General features: G+C 45.3%; 1 protein-coding gene across 3 annotated transcripts in view; it reads left to right on the top strand.

The window, feature by feature from the left end:
* LOC132456366 (striated muscle preferentially expressed protein kinase-like) overlaps window positions 1-20438 on the top strand; it is a 102600-nt gene that overhangs the window by 17675 nt on the left and 64487 nt on the right. For all 3 annotated transcript variants that reach the window (XM_060050697.1, XM_060050698.1, XM_060050699.1), the window contains 10 exons: window positions 234-316; window positions 699-874; window positions 1254-1431; window positions 1901-1974; window positions 6148-6306; window positions 8460-8649; window positions 12921-13150; window positions 17906-18025; window positions 18126-18230; window positions 20134-20340. In XM_060050697.1, the coding sequence (XP_059906680.1) occupies window positions 234-316; window positions 699-874; window positions 1254-1431; window positions 1901-1974; window positions 6148-6306; window positions 8460-8649; window positions 12921-13150; window positions 17906-18025; window positions 18126-18230; window positions 20134-20340 (1522 nt within the window). The remainder of the gene's footprint in view (window positions 1-233; window positions 317-698; window positions 875-1253; window positions 1432-1900; window positions 1975-6147; window positions 6307-8459; window positions 8650-12920; window positions 13151-17905; window positions 18026-18125; window positions 18231-20133; window positions 20341-20438) is intronic.

The raw sequence follows: 20438 nt of genomic DNA, 5'->3' as shown, positions 1-20438 counted from the left end.
ACAGATATTTATATATAAAAATAAACAATAGCAAAACATTAAAATCAAAAATATATAAAGCAATAGTAAAAAGAGGAAACAACAGAAAAACTGTACAATTTTGAGCGACTGTTGAAAAATATCGCCGTTTATAAGAGTAGCAGCGTCATGCCACCCTCCGACATTTGAGACATGCTAGTTTAGCGACCTCCTTTCACTCCTCTCGATAAAGTCTTATGTCTGTTTGTTTGAAGGTGACACCATACGACCAGGTGGTTGGCGAGGGACAAGATGTGTTCCTGTGCGTGAGGGCGAGAGGGCACCCCTCCATATACTGGTGAAACACCCCCGGCCTCTCCAAACCAAACACACTGAATCATTGGAAGTTGTGACAGCAAAAAACACTTATAGCACTCCACAATGTTGTGCTTACTCATGGAAATTGACGATACAAGATGTTTTATTTACGAAGTGCAACATTTCAGTTTTTTTCTAAGCTAACTAAATAAATGTGACAACAAAATTAAGAATGGATTCAATAAATACAATAAAATAACTCAATAATATATGAATGATTAAAAACACCAGGAACCAACATTTTATAGATTTTAAAAAGAGGACTATCGCTCTAAGAAGATATATTATTAATCTCAACAAGCCTTTCCTATTTCAAAACAAAAACCAACTGCTCCTTCTGGCGGCCATATGTGCGGCGCCAGGTTGAAGGAGAGGCTGACGCTGAAGTCCACCGGCCGCCTTGCGGTGAGACAGACGGGGGAGGGGACCAGCGAGCTGAGGATCACCACCGCCCAGAGGTCGGACGCTGGACTCTACGCCTGCAAGATCGTCAACGAGTTTGGAACCAAGCAGGTGGACTTCAAACTGGAGATCCAAGGTGAGAGGGAGAATAATTTTTCTTTTTACGTAAATAATGTCTGTGCGGTCTATTTAGTGTAAACATGCACATTAAAAGGGTACTAATACTCACAATTTAGTGAGAAAAATGGGCCTGTGCCTCATGAAACTGATGGCTAAAATTTCCTCACAAGATTCTTTTTTGCTCACGGATTCTCCTTTCTCCTTGTTTTCAGATTTACGTTTCAAACAGTTTCATATCACATTTTCTCAATTTTCTATTATATAGCTTTCAGAATTGAAACTTGCTCAGGGTGAATTTTTTGTTTGGAGCCACTAAACAAAAAACGGTTAACCTTAAAATAGACAGTACATAAAGCTTCTAACCTGACCTGAACACGCTTTAATCTCCCCTCCAGCGGCCACAGCTCTCGCCATCACCAGGGAGATACGGGACGCGGCGGTAAGGGCGGGAGAGGCGGCCGTGTTTGAGTGTCACATGACCGGCCCCCCCGACGTGGAGGTGGACTGGCTGTCCAATGGGAAGCTGATTCAGCCGGCGCAGCTGAACTGCAAGATGCACTTTGATGGAAGGAGGTTGGCTTCACGGTCGCAGTGTGGGGTGCTACAAGCTAGGGTTTCTCTACACACGGACCAACTGTTAGAGATATTTATTTGTATAGCAAGTCACGTTTAATTGTATACCCCTGAACCATATAATATGAAGGCCCCTAACCTTCAGTTCTCTAAAGAAGGAGTTCTCAAACTGAATTTGTGTAAACATTAAGATTAAATGGGTGCTGCAAATGTTAACAGTTTAGTGAAATCATGCACTTGGGATTCTTTCACTTTTTTGTGTTCAGATTATCAAATTTTGTTTTAGGGTATTCAGAGGTTGATTTACTTAGCAATGTATCATAACCAATATTAAAAAGACAAACGAGACACTGCTCTAAAGGACAAGGATAAACTCCTCAAACCGAAGGAAAGGAACCACTAAGTAATTGCTTAATAATCATATGTAACATGTAATTATTAAACCTTATGTTCTGTATCTTGTCCCTAGCTGCCGTCTCTTGTTGAACTCTGTCCATGAAGACGACAGTGGCAGTTACACCTGCAAGCTGAGCACTGCTAAAGGTACACAACCCAAAAATAATAATACAGTAACTACACTGATATTAATGACAATAGCCTTATTAGAATAATGATGATAACATTCATTTAAAGGTGCCATGACATGCTATTTTATGGATACTTTAATATAGGTATCAGTGGGCCATTAACACAGTATTCAAAGACGTTCCCGAAATTCAGTCGTGGTGCAGAGTTACAGCCACTCCGAGCCAGTCGCACATTGACCTTCCCCCAAATGCGCTGTTTTGGTGTCTGTAGCTATAATGCAAATGAGGAGGAGCGAGGCGGGTCAAGGAGGAGGGTGGGGGTGTGGCCCTGAGCAGCTTGCAGCCACGGTACGATGCGCTCTGTTTAGAGTGGATGTATCGCAATGGCGAGGCGCACACAGCCTTTAGCCGTGTTCTGTAAATATTCTAGAACACACGGGAGTCCTGGAGCACTATATCTAAATAATATCATATACATAGATATCTATATCAAATAATATATATTATCACGGCCAAAAGCTGTGTGAGCCGATTCTGGTTACTGGTTCTTCCACGTCCACATCAATCTGAAGTAAACTGAACCGCGACATGGAGGAGAAAGGGATTGTTGCCGGGCAGCGCTTAGGCACCTCCGCCTCGTGCAGCGCCGAGGCGGTGGTCCCTTGGCAGCGGTCTCTCGGCAGCAGGAAGCGGGGCTCAAGCGGGAGACATTCGCGGCCAACAATCCCTTTCTCCTCCATGTCGTGGTTCATGTTCTTGAGGGAGTCAAAGCCAAAGTTCCTTCCCCCCAATTCATTCTCAACCATGGCTGAGATAACCCCCACATCGAGTCTCGTTGTAGAAATACCAGAGACGAGAGTTATGAGTTAACGAGTTAACGTGTTATGCGCCATAACACCAAAAGCAGAATGGTTATCCAAATAACACTTGCGTTACAGTCCTGGAGCTCTATATCTAAATAATATCATATAATGCATAGATATCTATATCATATAATACATATGACCACGGCCAGTGGCGTGCACAGACATTTTGGGGGGCAGGTGCTCAGGGGGGAAGGGAAGGGCACTTTTTAGCGCACGCGGAACACCTTATTATAAAAAAGTTACACGCACATGTTGAATGAAATTTTACTTTTATTTGTATCATTCTCTACATGTGAGTTTCCTATAGAAAAAAGTCACACCACCAACAGATAAAATCCACATCCTATATTAACTATATCCAGTCATTGTTAAGTCCCAAGATGAACTCTAGACATCTCGGCGAAGTAGATAAACTTCACTTTGCCCTCCACTGTCTTCTGTTTACCCTCCACTTCTTGCTGCGTACTGCTTTAAAGCAGCATCCTTCTTGGTGCCATGTCTTTAAAGATGTTGATGACCTCACTGTGGTTTACCTCAATGTCTCTTTCAATGGCAAGCAAGAGAAGGTCAGAGAGCCTTTCCTCTCCACACAGGCTTCTTAGTTTCGTTTTTATGATTTTCAGCTTGGAAAATGATCTTTCAACTGAAGCAGTCGTCACTGGTAATGTTGCATATATAGCGCATGTGGTGCCCTGCGCGTGCCAGCGCGAGTGCACGTGACAAAGGAAGAGAATTGAGTCTGTGCAAGGGGGATGTGGCTCATTTTTGGGCATTGTTTCAGTCGTTTTTAATCGCTTTGGTTTTTAAAAGATCATTTCAAAACCGGCCTCAGTAAAATGTTAATAATATAAAAAAAAATTAAAAAAAAGTTTCAAAAGGGCATTTTCGTTGATAAAGGGCAAAAGTCCTGGGGCCCTATCTTGCATCCGGCGCAAGTGACTTAGTCACTGGCGCATGTGTCGTTGCTAGTTTACAACTGGCGCAGAGCGTTCTTTTCCCACCAGCGCCACTCGCCGGTAAATTAGGGATTGATCATGCGCCCCAAGGGGCGGTTCGGCGGAAGGAGGAGGCGTGTTCTGGCGCAAACGCTATTTTGCCGTTGCTGAATACCATTGCGCTACTGACCAGGAAATACCTGGTTTAAAGTCAGTGGCGCGTTGTTCAGATGCTATTTTAAGGGCGGATGCATAGCCTACATGCGCATGCGATGCATACGGATTGCTTGTGCACCTCGCGCATACACTTTGCTTCTCTCATCTACCTAGCCGCACATTCTTGGTAAATTATTTGGGAAAGAACAGCTGATGCAGCGGTAATAAGTTGTACTTTTAAATCAATGCATCTGCAAACACCGTACAGCAAACACATATTTTCTTGACACAGACATCGTATAGGCCTACATGCCCATAACTTTTAGGATTGATGAGTATTTGATCGTGAAAAACATTGTTTTACCGCGAGTGAGTGTTAAAAAGAATGAATGAATGCGGGCGCGCGTGTGTGCTCTGTTTAAACACACGCAAACTAAACACGTAACGCATAATACAATCAATGGCAATGTCTATTACCGCGGAGACACATGCATATTAGGATAGCATACAATACTGATAAGAAACAATGTTTATAATGTATTGCGTATTTCATTAAATAGATCAGTTACCGCATATCATATGTTATATTATTTACGTTTTCTTTGGCGAAATTTATTTGAGGACTCAATATTTCTGAAGTTGTGGAAGAAAACCCCTTATTCCATGTGTGAATTAGGCCATATTATTTGGCAATAAACTGAGCCATTTGCAGTTTGAAATTCATGTGCATCTGTCTCATCGGAGACTGCAGACGCGCTGTCAAAATATCAACTTGTCCGATTCAAATGCGCTCATGGCTCTTAAAGGGGATGGGAGCTGGCACTCTCATTGGTTTGTTGGACGTTACGCCCAAACCACACCTACGGGTAATTAGGCTGCTTCAGACCAACCCTTTTGACACTTGCGCCGCGACGCAAGTGTAATTTATCCGCCTGTAAAATAGCGATAGCGCCGTAGAACCGCCCACAAAGCTACTTGTGCTTTGCGCTTTCCACTTGCGTTTCAGACCGTTAAAATAGGGCCCCTGGTGCGTTAGCCCCACCTAGTGTCTATGTGTGCACGCCACTGACCACGGCCAAAAGCTGTGTGCGCCTCCAGACGATATTATGAATCACTAACGACTTTGTCGGGTTCTCCGATGTCTCTGGTTCTTCCACTTTCACATTAATCTGAAGTAGACTGAACCACGCGCTGCCTGCTGCCGAGCGGTGGTGCGTCGCAGTTCATGTACTTCAGGGAGTCAAAGCCAAAATTCCTTTCCCCCAATTCCTTCTCAACCATGGCTGAGATAACCCCCACTACAGTCTCGTTGTGGAAAGACGTCAAAGAACCGACAAGAAACACTTGCGTTACAGTGTGTGTATTCACACACGCACAAATGTGGCGCTCGCACGGTTGTGTCTTTGGCGGGCCAAATTCTCTGGGCGGGCCAGGCAGAGTAAGGGGAGGAGCTTAGATGCTATGTGACGACATATGAAACCACATTCCAAATCAGCTCGCTTGAGCCTCCGTTTTTTCAGAGGCGAGCAGAACACCTAGTGCTCGTTTTACACCGAACGCAAGTTTTAGCCACTTGGGGACCATAGGCAGGCTAGGGGAACTCATATTTATGTTAGAAAACCTCATAAAATGAGATTTTCATGCCATGGCACCTTTAACAATAGTCATGACACGGCTCTTCTTAATGCTGTGGAATGCTCCGTTCACCTTGCATGGGCCTTCCCAACTTCCGTCAGTCAATCATTTTTTGATAATTGACTGAGCATTGCTAAGCATATAATGACCGCTTTTATTGCCTCTGATTCACTTCTTTCGTATCACTCCGCAAGTAGTCCGGTAATTTATCAACCCCAGCATATTCGGTCGCTAAACGACGTCAACGTCTTTGGCAAACTATTTCTCTGCTGATCAACACTTAGATTGGTAACAAATACACTGTAGAAAGACACACTGTGTGAAGTAATTTTTTCGTTTTGTCAAGTAGCCGTGTAACAAGTGGGATAATGCATATTATGCCGGTCATTATCGAAAATTTATTATTTTCCCGATAATGACTGGCGTTCTATACATTATTCATTGCGTATTGGTAGCAGTATCATCAGCATCATCATCTTTTTTACATTGTTTTGTTTGGCTGTTGTTGGTCTTTGACATTGTTGTGTTGTTTTGTCCGGCTGTGGTTGGTCTTTGACATTGTTGTGTTGTGTTGCTCGGCTGTGGTTTGTTTCACAGAGGAGCTGACCTCCAGCGCCCAGCTGAAGGTCACGCCCACCCGGGACCCCCTGTTCACCCGCCAGCTGGACGTCCTGGAGGTCATGGAGGGCCGCACCGCCCGCTTCGACTGTAAGGTCAGCGGAACCCCCGCGCCCAGCGTCACCTGGATGCATTTCGGTGAGTCTCTCCACCGGAAGGAACCGGAAGGTCAAAGGTTGCGATGGGCCCGACCCGGGCCTGGTCTGCTGGAGGTCTGTCTGAACGGGAGCGGCCCCGGGTGCATGGGCCAGAGCAAATCAAACATGAGCTCCTAGATCGGTCTGGATCCCCAGCAGGGATGATAGATCGTAGATCTAGCAAGTCATAGATCTAGTATCCCTATGATCGTAAATCTCAGAAAATAGAATGAATCATTGTTTAATGATTCGGGTGATTTTGTAGCGGAGTGCATCTGCATAGATCTGCTCTCATATTGTGCAGCACTGCAAAAAGCATCCCAAATAGTTTTTTGCTTTGGCTTTGCGGGGCATTCTACGTAAAAGGATTAGGGCTACACGTAAATTTAAAAAAAAAGTCAAAATTCTGATTTTAATCTCTGAATTCTGACTTTAAACTCTGAATTCTGATTTAAACTCAGAATTCTGAAATTAATCTCAGAATTCTGACTTTAATCTCAGAATTCTGAGAAAAAAATCTGAATTCTGTAGACCAAAAGGTGAGTGAAACTGGCACCAAAACAACACATGTTCCAGTTTCACTCACCTTTTGGTCTTCCATTAACCAAATGGCTTCTTCTGGAACTCCTCGAACCCGCAAGAAGTCGCTAAGGGAAGACGTCTTAGCACGAGTAGGCTAGGGCTACTGGCTACTCTGCGTGTGGTTTCCTCCTGCTGCATAAAGCAAAGTGTCTCTCCCGCGGAAGTTGGTCCTTACAGGTACCCGTAGTTCTGACTTTAAAGTCAGAATTCTGAGATCAAAGTCAGAATTCTGAGATTAATGTCAGAATTCTGAGTTTAAAATCAGAATTCTGACTTTAATCGCAGAATTCTGAGAAAAAAGTCAAAATTCAGAATTAAATTATTTTTTTATGAGTGGCCCTAATCCTCTTCCGTAGCATTCAGATTTGGCTTTGCACTCGTTATACAGAGCATTATGGTGGCAAAAAAGAAAAGAAAAAAAAAGGTGTTCCATTTTGTTGCGGTAACAAATGCAATGCACTCTTGACAAAGTACCTAGGTAAACTTTGAAAATAATATATTGTGCAGCCCTAATCCCAAACTACCCTTCCCCATCTCCCACCATGCTTTCCCACACATTTTTCTTGTTTATTTTGGTTCCCTGGGTTCGAGTGTTTTGTTGTCCGAGGAAGGTGAACCATGGCGCTGAACTATTCTGTAGTATAGGAGGGTACTGCTGCGTGTTGTACCTCATCTCTCCAAACCGGACCGACGGAGTAGGCACATCCCAGACTAAAAACGTCAATGGTCCAACGTTTCCGTGGAAACAACGTTGATGCTGCAGACCGTTTTTCATCAGAATTGACGAAGCAGTCTGGTGTCATATTAGAAAATAGCTGAGTGTTACACTTCTCCTAAAACTGGGAAATTGGTTTACAACTCCATGAACTTCCTTTCTCTTCTCATCATTTATTTAACACGATTATCCAATTCGACTTCCAGGGAACTAGAAAGAATCACGGCACGGTGCATGTAGGGGTTAGCTGTCATCCTGCTCTAGGATGCCTACAGGTTAGACTGCGGACGACTGGGGCATCGAACCCAGAATCTTTAGGCTGGGATTACAACCCCCTAACCACAAATCCATCCTCCCTCCTCCCTGTTAAGAGTTGAGCCCGACCGTTACTGGATTTTCGATTCCGATATCGATATATTGGCTGATATTCAAAATATAGATATATCTGCCTTTATTCAATATATATATCGTGGTATCCTGGGGGTGGAGCAGCTCCTTGGGATAGGGTGCTCACCCTCCAGCAATGCCTCAGGCCCGAGCGACATCACATTTAAATCGTGAGTTTAAGGAACCAATTAACTGTATGGGAGGAACTACGTTAAGTTCTGTGTGAAGGGTTTCACACAGCACAGGATGTAACACTGTTGTTGCATTGAGAGGTCCAACCACCACAGTAGAGGATTCAAAAACAGGTGATTACGTCATGTATAAATCGACACCAATTGTAAAGTTTTCATATAATGTATGAAAAATATTCGCCAAAATGATTTATTTTTTATAGGCCAATATTAACTTATAAAATCAGCCACCCCCATTATCAGGACTCCCCTCCCCCCTGTGTGTTGTGTGTCTGTCAGACGGGGCGGTGGAGGCGAGCGACAACGTGCGGATGCTACAGGAGGGGGGCCGCCACTCGCTGGTCATCGCCCGCGTCTGCTCCGACTCGGAGGGCTTCTACACAGCCGTGGCCACCAACCACCGCGGCTCCGCGGAGACCACCGCAGAGCTATACGTCACGGAGCCGCGTGCGGCTGCCGCCTCGCACATGTGAGTGGGGTTCAACCAGTGCCGGCGCTCCCATAACGCGCACTACGCGCTGCGCGTAGGGCCTCAAGTCCTGAGGGCCCCCCCAAAAAAAAAAAAAGGTTTTATGTTTGTATTTATGGATAACTATTTAATCTAAAAGATTTTGGACATTCCAATACTTGTGTGTAGGGCCGACGGAATATGGGGGAAAGTGAGACAGTTGTGGGGGGGCCCAAGGCAGAGGGGGGGCCCATGGCAATAAAAAAAAAAAAAAATTGAATCATTCACCAGCCCCCCCCCCCGTCAACAATTGTTCGCTACCAACCCCCCCCCCCCCCCCCCCCGTCAACAATTTAGCGCAGGGGGCTGGTAGGGGGAATTCGGGGGGAGGGGCCCATAAAGGAGTTATGCTTAGGGCCCCGAAATAGCTAGCAGCGGCACTGGGTTCAACACATTAATATACATCATTATTACATTATTATTGTTGGATTACATCAAGTTGGATACATTAGATTAACATGTGATTTAGATTAGGTTGGATTATATTAGATTAACATGTGATTCATAATAGGTTGGATTACATTAGATTAACCTGTTGCGTTAAATAAAGTGAGATTAACATGTGACAATGATTAGGTTGGATTACATTAGATTACCATGTGATCAGGATTAAATTGGATTACATTTGATTTACATGTGATTTAGATTAGGTTGGATTACATTATATTAACATGTGATTTTAGATTAAATTGGATTACATTAGATAAAATCTTCAAATCACATTAGATTAGGTTTGATCAAATTAAATTTAGCACAAAAAAATGGTGCCCCATTTGCAGAGGTGGGGGTAAGTCACTCATGTGCAAGTCACAAGCAAGTCTCAAGTCATAACCTTCAAGTCTCAAGCAAGTCCCAAGTCACTGTGGTGAGAATCAAGCAAGTCTCAAGTCAAGTCATTGCTCAGGTCAAGCAAGTCACAAGTCAAGTCATACAAAAAATCTGATCATCTAACCCAGTTTCCACATTTAAAAATCGGTAGAGTGAGTGGTTCATAAGTTGAGTTTTATCTCAACATTAACAATAACAATGTCTTAACATTAACAATAAATCAAACTATTCAAAACATTCCAAAACCATTATGTGAATAGGCCCAAAACTGAAGGCAGCTCTGTCCATCACAAATGTCCAGGTAGTGGTTCAACTGAATTTGGGGACTGGAACTTGAACCCTCTTAATTGTTTTGCGGTATGCTGAGAACAGCCCAGTCTGACGCTCTGGCTCTGACGGTGTAATTTTACTTGAAAATCACTTTAAATCATTATTATAACCCACTTATAGCCACTGAGTTAGAAGTAGCCTACTGACATGAAAATTAAACAAGTCAATCATCTGTGGAACGGGCAGGGCTCGAAAAACTCCAGCCAATGATTTTCAGAACCACAGAGTGGCATTGGACAGTAAGTACTATTACGTATTTCTTCAGGGAAAGTATTCGAATCCAAAGGAATAGCTTTAAAGAGACTTTATTTGTATAAAGTATTTTCGGTATGGTAAACTGATACTCTGAAGCAAAGAGAGGTTGAAGATGCATTCTAAGCACGTGCGAGAGTATTCTCCTAGCTGATCCAAAACATAAACCCACGTATGTCCTATCGCTGCCTGGAGAGTTCTGGCTTGCTCTGGCTCCAACCGTCTGTTATGGTATGGATCCACAAGCCCGGAAGTAGTGGGAGGAGCCGGGGTGACTATTACCCTCGGCCTCCTTACCTGTCTGGTGCTGCCCTCTGTGGATGGAGCTGTTATTGCAGCCTTCAGTAAGGTCCCGTTTCCCTGTGGCTATGTATGGTATTTACGGCTAATATGTTTGGTCCTGCTTCATGGGTCTATGTGTGGGTAGCTTAGATTCTTAAAATACGTAACAGTACGTCAATCAAACGGTCGTACTGCACTCCCCCTCCCCCGCTCCCCGCGAGTGACCCCTTCGTGCACGTGCACGTACTCAAAGCTCGTGACCCAGAGCAAGCTTCTGTTTGTTGTTATCCTGCGGTAGCTACTGGAGCTAGCTAACTAGCTAATCCACATTTGGACCTGGCACTAGAAGACCACCCTAAACTCCAACCTAGCTAGCCTGGCTCACTCTCGCGCATCTGTGTTTGCGCTCTTGCGTGATTGCGCGTCCATGTACTTGGAATGGGTGGAGTCAGAGTCAGCGTTGAAAGAGAGGGGGTAGGACCATTTGAGATGTGTGTTTTTAAAATCGGCTGGCGTATCGCAAATCCCATATCCAACATTTAATCTAACTTTAGAAAAGTCATTTTGAGTCATCTGTCTCAAGTCTAAGTCAAGTCTCAAGTCATTAAGACCAAGTCAAAGTCAAGTCGAGTCTTTTATCAGTGTTAGTCAAGCAAGTCTCAAGTCCTCAAATTTGCGACTCGAGTCTGACTCGAGTCAAGTCATGTGACTCGAGTCCCCCATGTCTGCCCATTTGTAAGGAACATGCACTTGTGGGATGAGCAGCAGAGCTTAGTATGTGGGTTGCGCCCAAATCTTCCCTGCCAATGCCAAACAGTTTATTCTGCCATTGACTCGTTTGGTGTTTGTTGGATTGGATGATTGAAGTTTTAAAAAACAAGACATATTGGCAATTAAACAATTTATTCATTTCACAAACAGGAGCTTCAGTAGCGTGTGGAAGAACCATACACAGCCTGCCACAACAGCCTGGCCCCTCCTCCTCATGCTGGTCACCAGCCTGGTCACCCACTGCTGTGGGATGGCATCCCATTCTTCAACAAGCATTTGTCACAAGTCAGCAAACGTGGTTGTGTTGGTCACTCTGGCACGAACAGCACGCCCAAGCTGATCCCACAAGTTTTCAATGGGGTTGAGGTCAGGACTGCTAGCAGGCCATTCCATCCTCTCCACTCCCACATTCTGGAAGTGGTCTCTGAAATACCCTGCACTGTGGGGGCGAGCGTTGTCATCTTGGAGGATAGAGTTCGGTCCCAGACTGTGGAGATATGGGATTGCCACTGGTTGCAGAATCTCATCTCTATATCTCTCTGCATTGAGATTGCCTCCAATGATGAGAAGCCTCGTTTTTCCAGTGAGGGAGATGCCACCCCACACCATCACACTGCCTCCACCAAAAGATGTTATTCTATCGGTGCAGCAACCAGCATAGTGTTCTCCACGTCTTCTCCAAACTTTGACCCCAAGCGGCCAACTGCCGTAGGCAGAATCTGGACTCATCACTGAACATAACGTTCCTCCACATGTTCAGGTTCCAGTGCACGTGTTGCCTGTCTGTTACGGATTTTCTGGGCAGAGAGCCGTCTGCCATATCGTCCTGCAAACCTTCACTGAAAATCACAGCAGTCAAGGCACCTAAGTGCTGACAGGGTGATGAAACGGTCTTCTTGGGGGTGTCGTCTTCTTTGACTTGTCTTTGACATCCCCCGTTATATGGAACTTGGCCTTCAGTTTGGAGAGCAGTGTTTCCCACACATTGACGAGACTATGGCGCCCCGCCATAGTCTAATTTCGGCCGCCATAGTCTCTGCGTGCACATGAATTATTATTATTATTATTATTTTTTTTTTTTTGCTCAGACGAAGTTCGTGTCGCTCTCATTGGGATTGCATGAGAGCAGAGGCGCTGCATCCCATTAGGCATACCAGGCAATTGCCTGGGGCCCCGCAATTGCTTGGGGCCCCGGGCCACTACTAGGGGGCCCCCTAGAGCCAAAAATAAATAAATAAAAAAAAATCGCTACATACATAATTTTTCATGGCCGCAACCCACATACTCAGCGCTGCTGCTCATCCCACAAATGCATGTTCCTTACAGATGGGGCACCATTTGAAAGGGAACTAAACAGGCTTTCCAACGGTATAAGATTTATTACCAAAAACATTGTTACCACAGAGAAATAATCTACCAAACACAAATTTCCTTACTTTTGGTGCTAACTTTATATTAGGTAATGAGATCAGGTTGGATCGAATTAGATGTAAAATGTGACATCGTATTGGAATATATTTGATTACATTAGATAAAATAAAATGTGGTTGTTTTAGGTTAGCATTCTATTAGTTTGGATTAGGTCATATTATGTCTAATTAAAGTAGTTTAACATTATATATGAATGAATGAGATTGGATTGGATTCCTTATGGTGGGATTAGATTGGAGTGCAGTGGATTGGATTTCAATAGACTGGATTATATCAAATTAAATCAAATCAGTTGAGCACCATGAAACATGAACAGCCCGGGTCTCCGTCCCTCACAGGGCCAAGCTGGAGAAGATGCCGTCCATCCCAGAGGAGCCCGAGGTGCTGGAGAGCGAGGTGGAGCGCCGGACCATGCCTGACTTCGTGAAGCCGATGGTGGACTTGGAGGTGGTCGAGGGGAAGGAGGCGGTGCTGAAGTGCACGGTGGCGGGCCTGCCCTACCCCAGCATCACCTGGTACCACAAGGGCAAGCGCATCGACGGCAGCGAGGAGCGCAAGATGACCCAGCGTGAGTTGGGACCCTGTAAAACACAAGAGTCCTCGTAAACACCCGCTGGTCTTCCGAATTCAACCCTTGACGTGTACAGTTACTACACTTCTGTTGGGCATTACAGAAAGCCATCGCCCACTGTAACATCAGACTTAAAGTGTAATTCCGGCGAAAATTTCCTTTTTCTTTTTCGGCATGAAAAAACATTACATTGCCCGGAGCAATGTAACAGCCCAAATGGCTTCCATGTTATTGGCCTATTGGAAGATTTGGAACTCTTCCAAATCTGCAGTTTTTAACCAGTAAAATTGCTCAAAATAGACAATAGACAATAGACAACAATTAGGGTCCCTACACATAAAACTAAGCATCAACAATTTAGTTAAAGGCCCACTATGCATCTTTTCTAGCCAAAATTACATTAATTATGCAGGTTGAGAGTTATTCTGATGGTTCTGCAACCATTTCTGGGTCGTTTGGTGGGTGTGTCATTGCCCCATGTCCCCTCTCCAAGGAAAAAGCGCATATGCAACTTGCTCTGTTCGGACTGACACAATCCGGATGTGACACAGCGGAAGTATCCAATCGCGCCTCGAAAATGTAGTCAGATTGTAGTTTCGAAAATGCTTTACGGCACAGACACACCCCCAAACATGACACCGGCTAGATATAAACAGCCAGTTGCGAGGCAATTGTTGCATTCATCATGGATCAATCGACTGATAAGGGACCCAAGATGCGACTGTCGGTGGAACAAAAGAAGAATAAAAAGAAGTTGGACCAGAAAAGAGACCAGACACGAGTGAAAGGGGAACTATGCAACTTTTTTGGCTTGATTTACCTTAATATAACAGGCTAATAGTCATTGCGATGGTTCTATTATACATTTTTGTTCGATTGTTCGTTGTTTAGACTCCCCCTTGCGCATCTTGGCGGAGAAAGGGATTAGGTTTCTGCCGGCAACCCGCCGCCAACTCTCGCGGGAGTCTCGGGTCTCACGAAGTAACGAATTGCTTTACGGCACAGACCCCCAAACACGGAACCGGCTCGATATAAATACAAGTAACTAAGGGATTGTTACATTCATCATAGATCAGCCGACTATAAAGAGACTGAGAAACCCAATGTCGGAGGAACAGAATAAGAGAAAAGGGAGACTGACCGACAGAGAGGCCAGACACGAGTAAACGTTGGGCAAGCTTTTCAGGAATAGCGTGAACTGAAAGGAAAAGAAGACTGCAAATCAGACGCTGACTTGGCCGTGTTGCTTTTGAAATTGAAAGTACCCTTTGGTGAACTTTGTCTTCGTGGTATTCTTGATGTTGATAGTCTCTGTACAAATGTGTTTTCTCGACCGTTTTGTTGTGAGCCCTGTGTGTTTCCTTTCCTTTGTTTCCATGGGTGTTTTGCCGTTCGTCCGTCTTGTCCCCCAGATACAGGCTGAATCCCCGAATCCAGGTTCTTGTTTATTTAGATTATTATGTTGGCCAACACTCTTACACTGATTGTTCTGTTCAACCTAAAATCAAACAATTATAATCTAGGATATAAATTCTCCCCGTCAACTATAAAAAAGGATGGATTTATGTTTATTGCAATACAAATACACCGTTTTATAACCTTGTCCGCACTTCATCTACCCCCCCCACTCGGAAGACCTGTCTAGGGCGCAAGTTGATTTCGAGTCGCCTAGGGCGCCGAAACGGCCAGCGCCGGCTCTGGCTACACGCATTCGCCGGCTTCTTTGAAAACAAATGCACACAGCTAGCGCAGAAGTGCATGGGGAAGGGTCGTCCACGAGTTGTTACGACAGTGTTGTAAAATATCTACTACGAAGCTGTAGGGGGCGCTGTGTAGAGAAAAGTGCGTGCCAAACCAAGAAAACAGCGAAGAAATGCCCGATCTTGCATAGTGGGCCTTTAACATACTGGGAGTTTATTAAAAAAGACAGTTTTCCAAGTCTGTGCCTTACCGGTAGGTCCATGTTTCCAGGAAGTCCACACAAGTCGATTACCGGCTACCGTAAATAATATAATAGAGGCGCTTCTTGGAAACATGGACCTACCGGTAAGGCAGCCATTTGGGATGTTACATTGCTCCGGGCAACTTATCAATGAAATAAAGTGTCTGGAGGGCATATTTTATTGGTTTTCATGTCCCTGTACAAGTGAGGACCCTGTAAACCGACGCATGTACTGGTCAACACCTTCTAGCCATCTGATTCACACTCCGATTTTACGGATACTGCCACCTGAAAGGAGGCGATACAATTTACCAGAGGTGGGGGTAAGTCACTCATGTGCAAGTCACAAGCAAGTCTCAAGTCATAACCTTCAAGTCTCAAGCAAGTCCCAAGTCACTGTGGTGAGAATCAAGCAAGTCTCAAGTCAAGTCATTGCTCAGGTCAAGCAAGTCACAAGTCAAGTCATACAAAAAATCTGATCATCTAACCCAGTTTCCACATTTAAAAATCGGTAGAGTGAGTGGTTCATAAGTTGAGTTTTATCTCAACATTAACAATAACAATGTCTTAACATTAACAATAAATCAAACTATTCAAAACATTCCAAAACCATTATGTGAATAGGCCCAAAACTGAAGGCAGCTCTGTCCATCACAAATGTCCAGGTAGTGGTTCAACTGAATTTGGGGACTGGAACTTGAACCCTCTTAATTGTTTTGCGGTATGCTGAGAACAGCCCAGTCTGACGCTCTGGCTCTGACGGTGTAATTTTACTTGAAAATCACTTTAAATCATTATTATAACCCACTTATAGCCACTGAGTTAGAAGTAGCCTACTGACATGAAAATTAAACAAGTCAATCATCTGTGGAACGGGCAGGGCTCGAAAAACTCCAGCCAATGATTTTCAGAACCACAGAGTGGCATTGGACAGTAAGTACGTCAATCAAACGGTCGTACTGCACTCCCCCTCCCCCGCTCCCCGCGAGTGAACCCTTCGTGCACGTGCACGTACTCAAAGCTCGTGACCCAGAGCAAGCTTCTGTTTGTTGTTATCCTGCGGTAGCTACTGGAGCTAGCTAACTAGCTAATCCACATTTGGACCTAGCACTAGAAGACCACCCTAAACTCCAACCTAGCTAGCCTGGCTCACTCTCGCGCATCTGTGTTTGCGCTCTTGCGTGATTGCGCGTCCATGTACTTGGAATGGGTGGAGTCAGAGTCAGCGTTGAACGAGAGGGGGTAGGACCATTTGAGATGTGTGTTTTTAAAATCGGCTGGCGTATCGCAAATCCCATATCCAACATTTAATCTAACTTTAGAAAAGTCATTTCGAGTCATCTGTCTCAAGTCTAAGTCAAGTCTCAAGTCATTAAGACCAAGTCAAAGTCAAGTCGAGTCTTTTATCAGTGTTAGTCAAGCAAGTCTCAAGTCCTCAAATTTGCGACTCGAGTCTGAAGGTGCGGCCACACCAGACGCGTATCTCGCGTACTTTTTACGCGAGATACGTGCGTATAATGTTGCTTGACCATTTTGTGTCAAAAATGGTCGCAATACGCGCAATACGCGCTATACCTGTCCCTGAGTGACTTCCACCTCCTGCGACATACGTCCACTGACAAGAACATATATACATATTAAGTTGTGTAACCTGACAAGCGGGACAGTCTGTTGTAGTAGTATCACTTAATATTACTGCTAACTGGTGCTACCGCTAACCGGCGCTAACTTTTTTCATAGTAGAACACAACCGATAGCTGAAGCCAAGCAAAATACACACACACACATTATTCACTGATCTTACCTGGAACGCCAATATCCTCTGCCACGTCGACCCACGCCCTCTCTGTTTTGTTCCTGTCCCTGTACGACACCATCGTGGTGTCGTACAGGACAGGACATTATGATATTTTGATCCACCTCCATTTCTGTTCGTGTAGTGTCTGTAGTGTTGATCAGCAGAGAAATAGTCTGCCAAGACGTTGAGGTTGCTTAGTAACCAGAGACTCTGTCCATGCAAGTGAACGGAGCGTTCCCTCTTCGTCATAACTATCAAACCAAACATCCTTCACATTCACCGAGCGAACATTATGAAAGTAAAATGCACATTTCTCGCTAGAAATGTTTCCATAAAAGCATTTAATGGCGTAACTATGTTGCTATTTCCACACAGAATAAAGAAAGATGTCGGCCGTATGCTTCTGTCCAAGCTCACTACTCTGCCAGTGACGTCGGGTCAAGCTCAACGCTGATTGGGCAATATGGCTAATCGTCATGCGTATGAGCTTAAAAAGTTCAATTTTTTGAACTCTTGAAATGTACGCGATATACGCACTATACGCGCGTATAGCGCGTAAATATACGCGCCTCATACGCGCAATACGCGCGTACAACGTTGCTTATACGCATATTACGCATAATACGCGCGTATACCAATGGTTCCCTATGGAAAAAATGGCGATTTCATACGCAAAGTACGCAAAATACGCGTCTGGTGTGGCCGCACCTTGACTCGAGTCAAGTCATGTGACTCGAGTCCCCCATGTCTGCAATTTACCATCATCGATTTATTCAAATGTCAAACTTAACTCAGTGCCTGTATGAATTAGGACCCCATAAACCAATAAAAGCACTCATAGCTCACTAAAATCAAAACCACCATTCCTGCAATGACAAAAACGACAACAACCCAATCCTAATGCTAAAAGAAGAGTGCAGCTAGCGAGCTAACTTCATCCAGTTTAAAGTAACATGAATGCTAACGTGCGGCGTGGGAAGCACATCTGACTGAGCTGCGTTGTGATCTTCAGAACGGGACGTCCACAGCCTTGTGATCCGGAGCGCCTGTCACGCGCATGGCGGCGTCTACAAGAGCGTCATCTCCAACCACGTGGGAAAGTCTGCCTGCTACGCACACCTTTATGTCACAGGTAACTAGCCTGCCACGCCATAATAGCAAGCTCCCGATCGCAAGCGTCATGTAACTGATTCGAAAAAGTTGTCATTATTATATTTATTTATTTTCTACAGACATTGTCCCCGACCCCCCTGACGGCCCTCCGGTGGTAGAGTCCATCACAGGAAAGACCCTCACACTGAGCTGGAAGAAGCCCAACAGAATGGAACAGTCCACGGGTATGGGAGCTTTAAACCAGATAATTGTTATCGCCATGGCGAATGACGTAATGCAGATTGGTATACATTTGGATAAGGCTCTATATTTGCTTTTGGTTTTTTGATTCCCCTTCAAAACATCACTATGTATTTAAATAATAAATATTTGGTGGATACTTTTATCTTAATTATCTGACAACACAGTGAGTGCATATAGTTGTTTAAAGTGCGTATTGGAAGTTAATGTTTTTAAAAATATTTATACATAACATTCTCTGAAAATTGCTCTTTGAAATTAAAATGCAGGATTTTATCAGTTTAAAAAAGTATATCGGCAAAAAATCCAGTTTTAAAGTGACTATTTTGAGCAAGGCTTCAAAAACCGTTGTTTTTTTATGTGATACGTCAAACGCGTCATATTACGTAGGAATTGGTAGACGCGGTCGCTGTTGCTGCCTCAGCTCTATGCGTAGTTGTGAGTAGTTACCGCGGTGAGGGGTCTTGTATTCCCCCCCCCCTGTGGTTTTTGGGTTTTTCTAATCGACAAGATGAGGTTTTGTATCTGTGGGGGTTGTTCCAACTCCGACCTCCTGTCCGACCATCTCCGATTTCACAGTTTCCCCGATCGGAGAAAGGATGGAGCAGGCTTTCGAGCCTGCAAACCCTTACGTTAGTTGTACTCACTCGTTCTCCAGTAGGGGCATACACACGACCTCTTTGACGCCAGGGTTGTTGGCCTTTTCACTGGAGCAGCGCTGAAGGTCCCAGGTGGCCAGGCGCACCGCGGCCCGGCCGTCCCGCGGGCCCGGGGCCGGTGCCACGCGGGGCCGCAGGGACACCATCTGCGTGGGTCCTCCCGGCGGGAGGTCGAGGTCTTCGCTCCGGAGGCTGAACGAGGTTGGGCTCGGATGGGACCGACCCGTGTAGGTCAGCCCGCCGTTGGTATTGGTGGACGGAGTTCTTGAGCGCTCCACAAACACCTGGAAACGGATCTTGTCCAGTTGGGAGCAGTTTATGTGATCGACCCGAACCAGGTCCTCGATGCTCTTGAACGGACCGTGTTGGGTCCGATAGGCGACAATGTTCCGGGCGATTTTCTCCGTGATGCCGCGGATGCTCATGAGCTGCGGCGGGGTGGCGGGGTTGATGTTCATGCCGCTGCAGGAGGACATATGCTCCGGGTCTCTCCGCAGGGAGGACGGGGAGTGCTGCGACGAACTGGTCCTACTCGACACGCAGATCTCCACTTTAATAATCTCCAGTTTGGTGGCGCCTATCCCACTCACCAGCGCTAGGTCCTCCACCTTCTTGAAGCCCCCGATGCAGTCCCGGTACTCCACGATGCTCCGCGCCACGGGGCGGTTGACCCCGGGCAGGGTCATGAGCTCTTCCTCCGTGGCCGTGTTGATGTTCAGCCGCTCCTGGTTCACCATAATTCTCCTGACACCACAACTCTATCTCCCTCCTATTGCCATGGTGTCTCCCCCTTTTAGGTGGTTGCTGTTCTCCCTCACGGCTAGCTGGCTCAAAATTGTACGGAAGTGGTCCGAAACTGTTATCCATTGTTGTTATGTTGCCTATGTAGTCTATGATGATTAGAACGTCCGTCTACCAATTCCTACGTCACGCTCGAAAACGAGCGTTTGAGATGCGGAAGTAAAATTGTATCACAAAAACGGCTCAAGATGCCACTTGTAGTGTAGATTTATTAATAAAAACTAAATAATCGTGTATTCGAATTTTTTTCCTATATGATTCTTCACTGCAGTATCTAACTTCCAATACGCAGGTATTATGTCTAAGAATCAGAAATTCCTTCTCATTACTGCCCCCTATGGCCGGTAAGTGAACTGCAGATGTTTAGCTATGATGAAAGGACCACTATTTATAAAATAACATTGATATTGTGGTGTGTCCCCCCCAGAGGCCGTCCCCCTGCTGTATGCGGTGCAGCAGCAGGCCTTAGGCTCCATCCAGTGGTCCATCGTGGCTTCCAGCCTGAAGGAAACCAGCTACACTGTGGGCTCCCTGTGTAAGGGCGTCCGCTATGCCTTCAGGGTGCTGAGCTCCACCGGCAAGGCTCTCAGCAAACCGTCGGCCGCAACCGACCTGGTACAGCTACTTGACCGAGGTACTGGTCCCCCCCCCCCCCCCCGCACACACCTTCCTCTGGTTTGTCTTCATCCTCCCTGTGGGATACGTAGGGAACACAGCGAAACGGGGGCCCGC

Source organism: Gadus macrocephalus, chromosome 4 (assembly GCF_031168955.1).
Source record: "Gadus macrocephalus chromosome 4, ASM3116895v1".
Taxonomy (NCBI): domain Eukaryota; kingdom Metazoa; phylum Chordata; class Actinopteri; order Gadiformes; family Gadidae; genus Gadus; species Gadus macrocephalus.
This window is presented reverse-complemented; position numbering and strand designations above follow the sequence as displayed.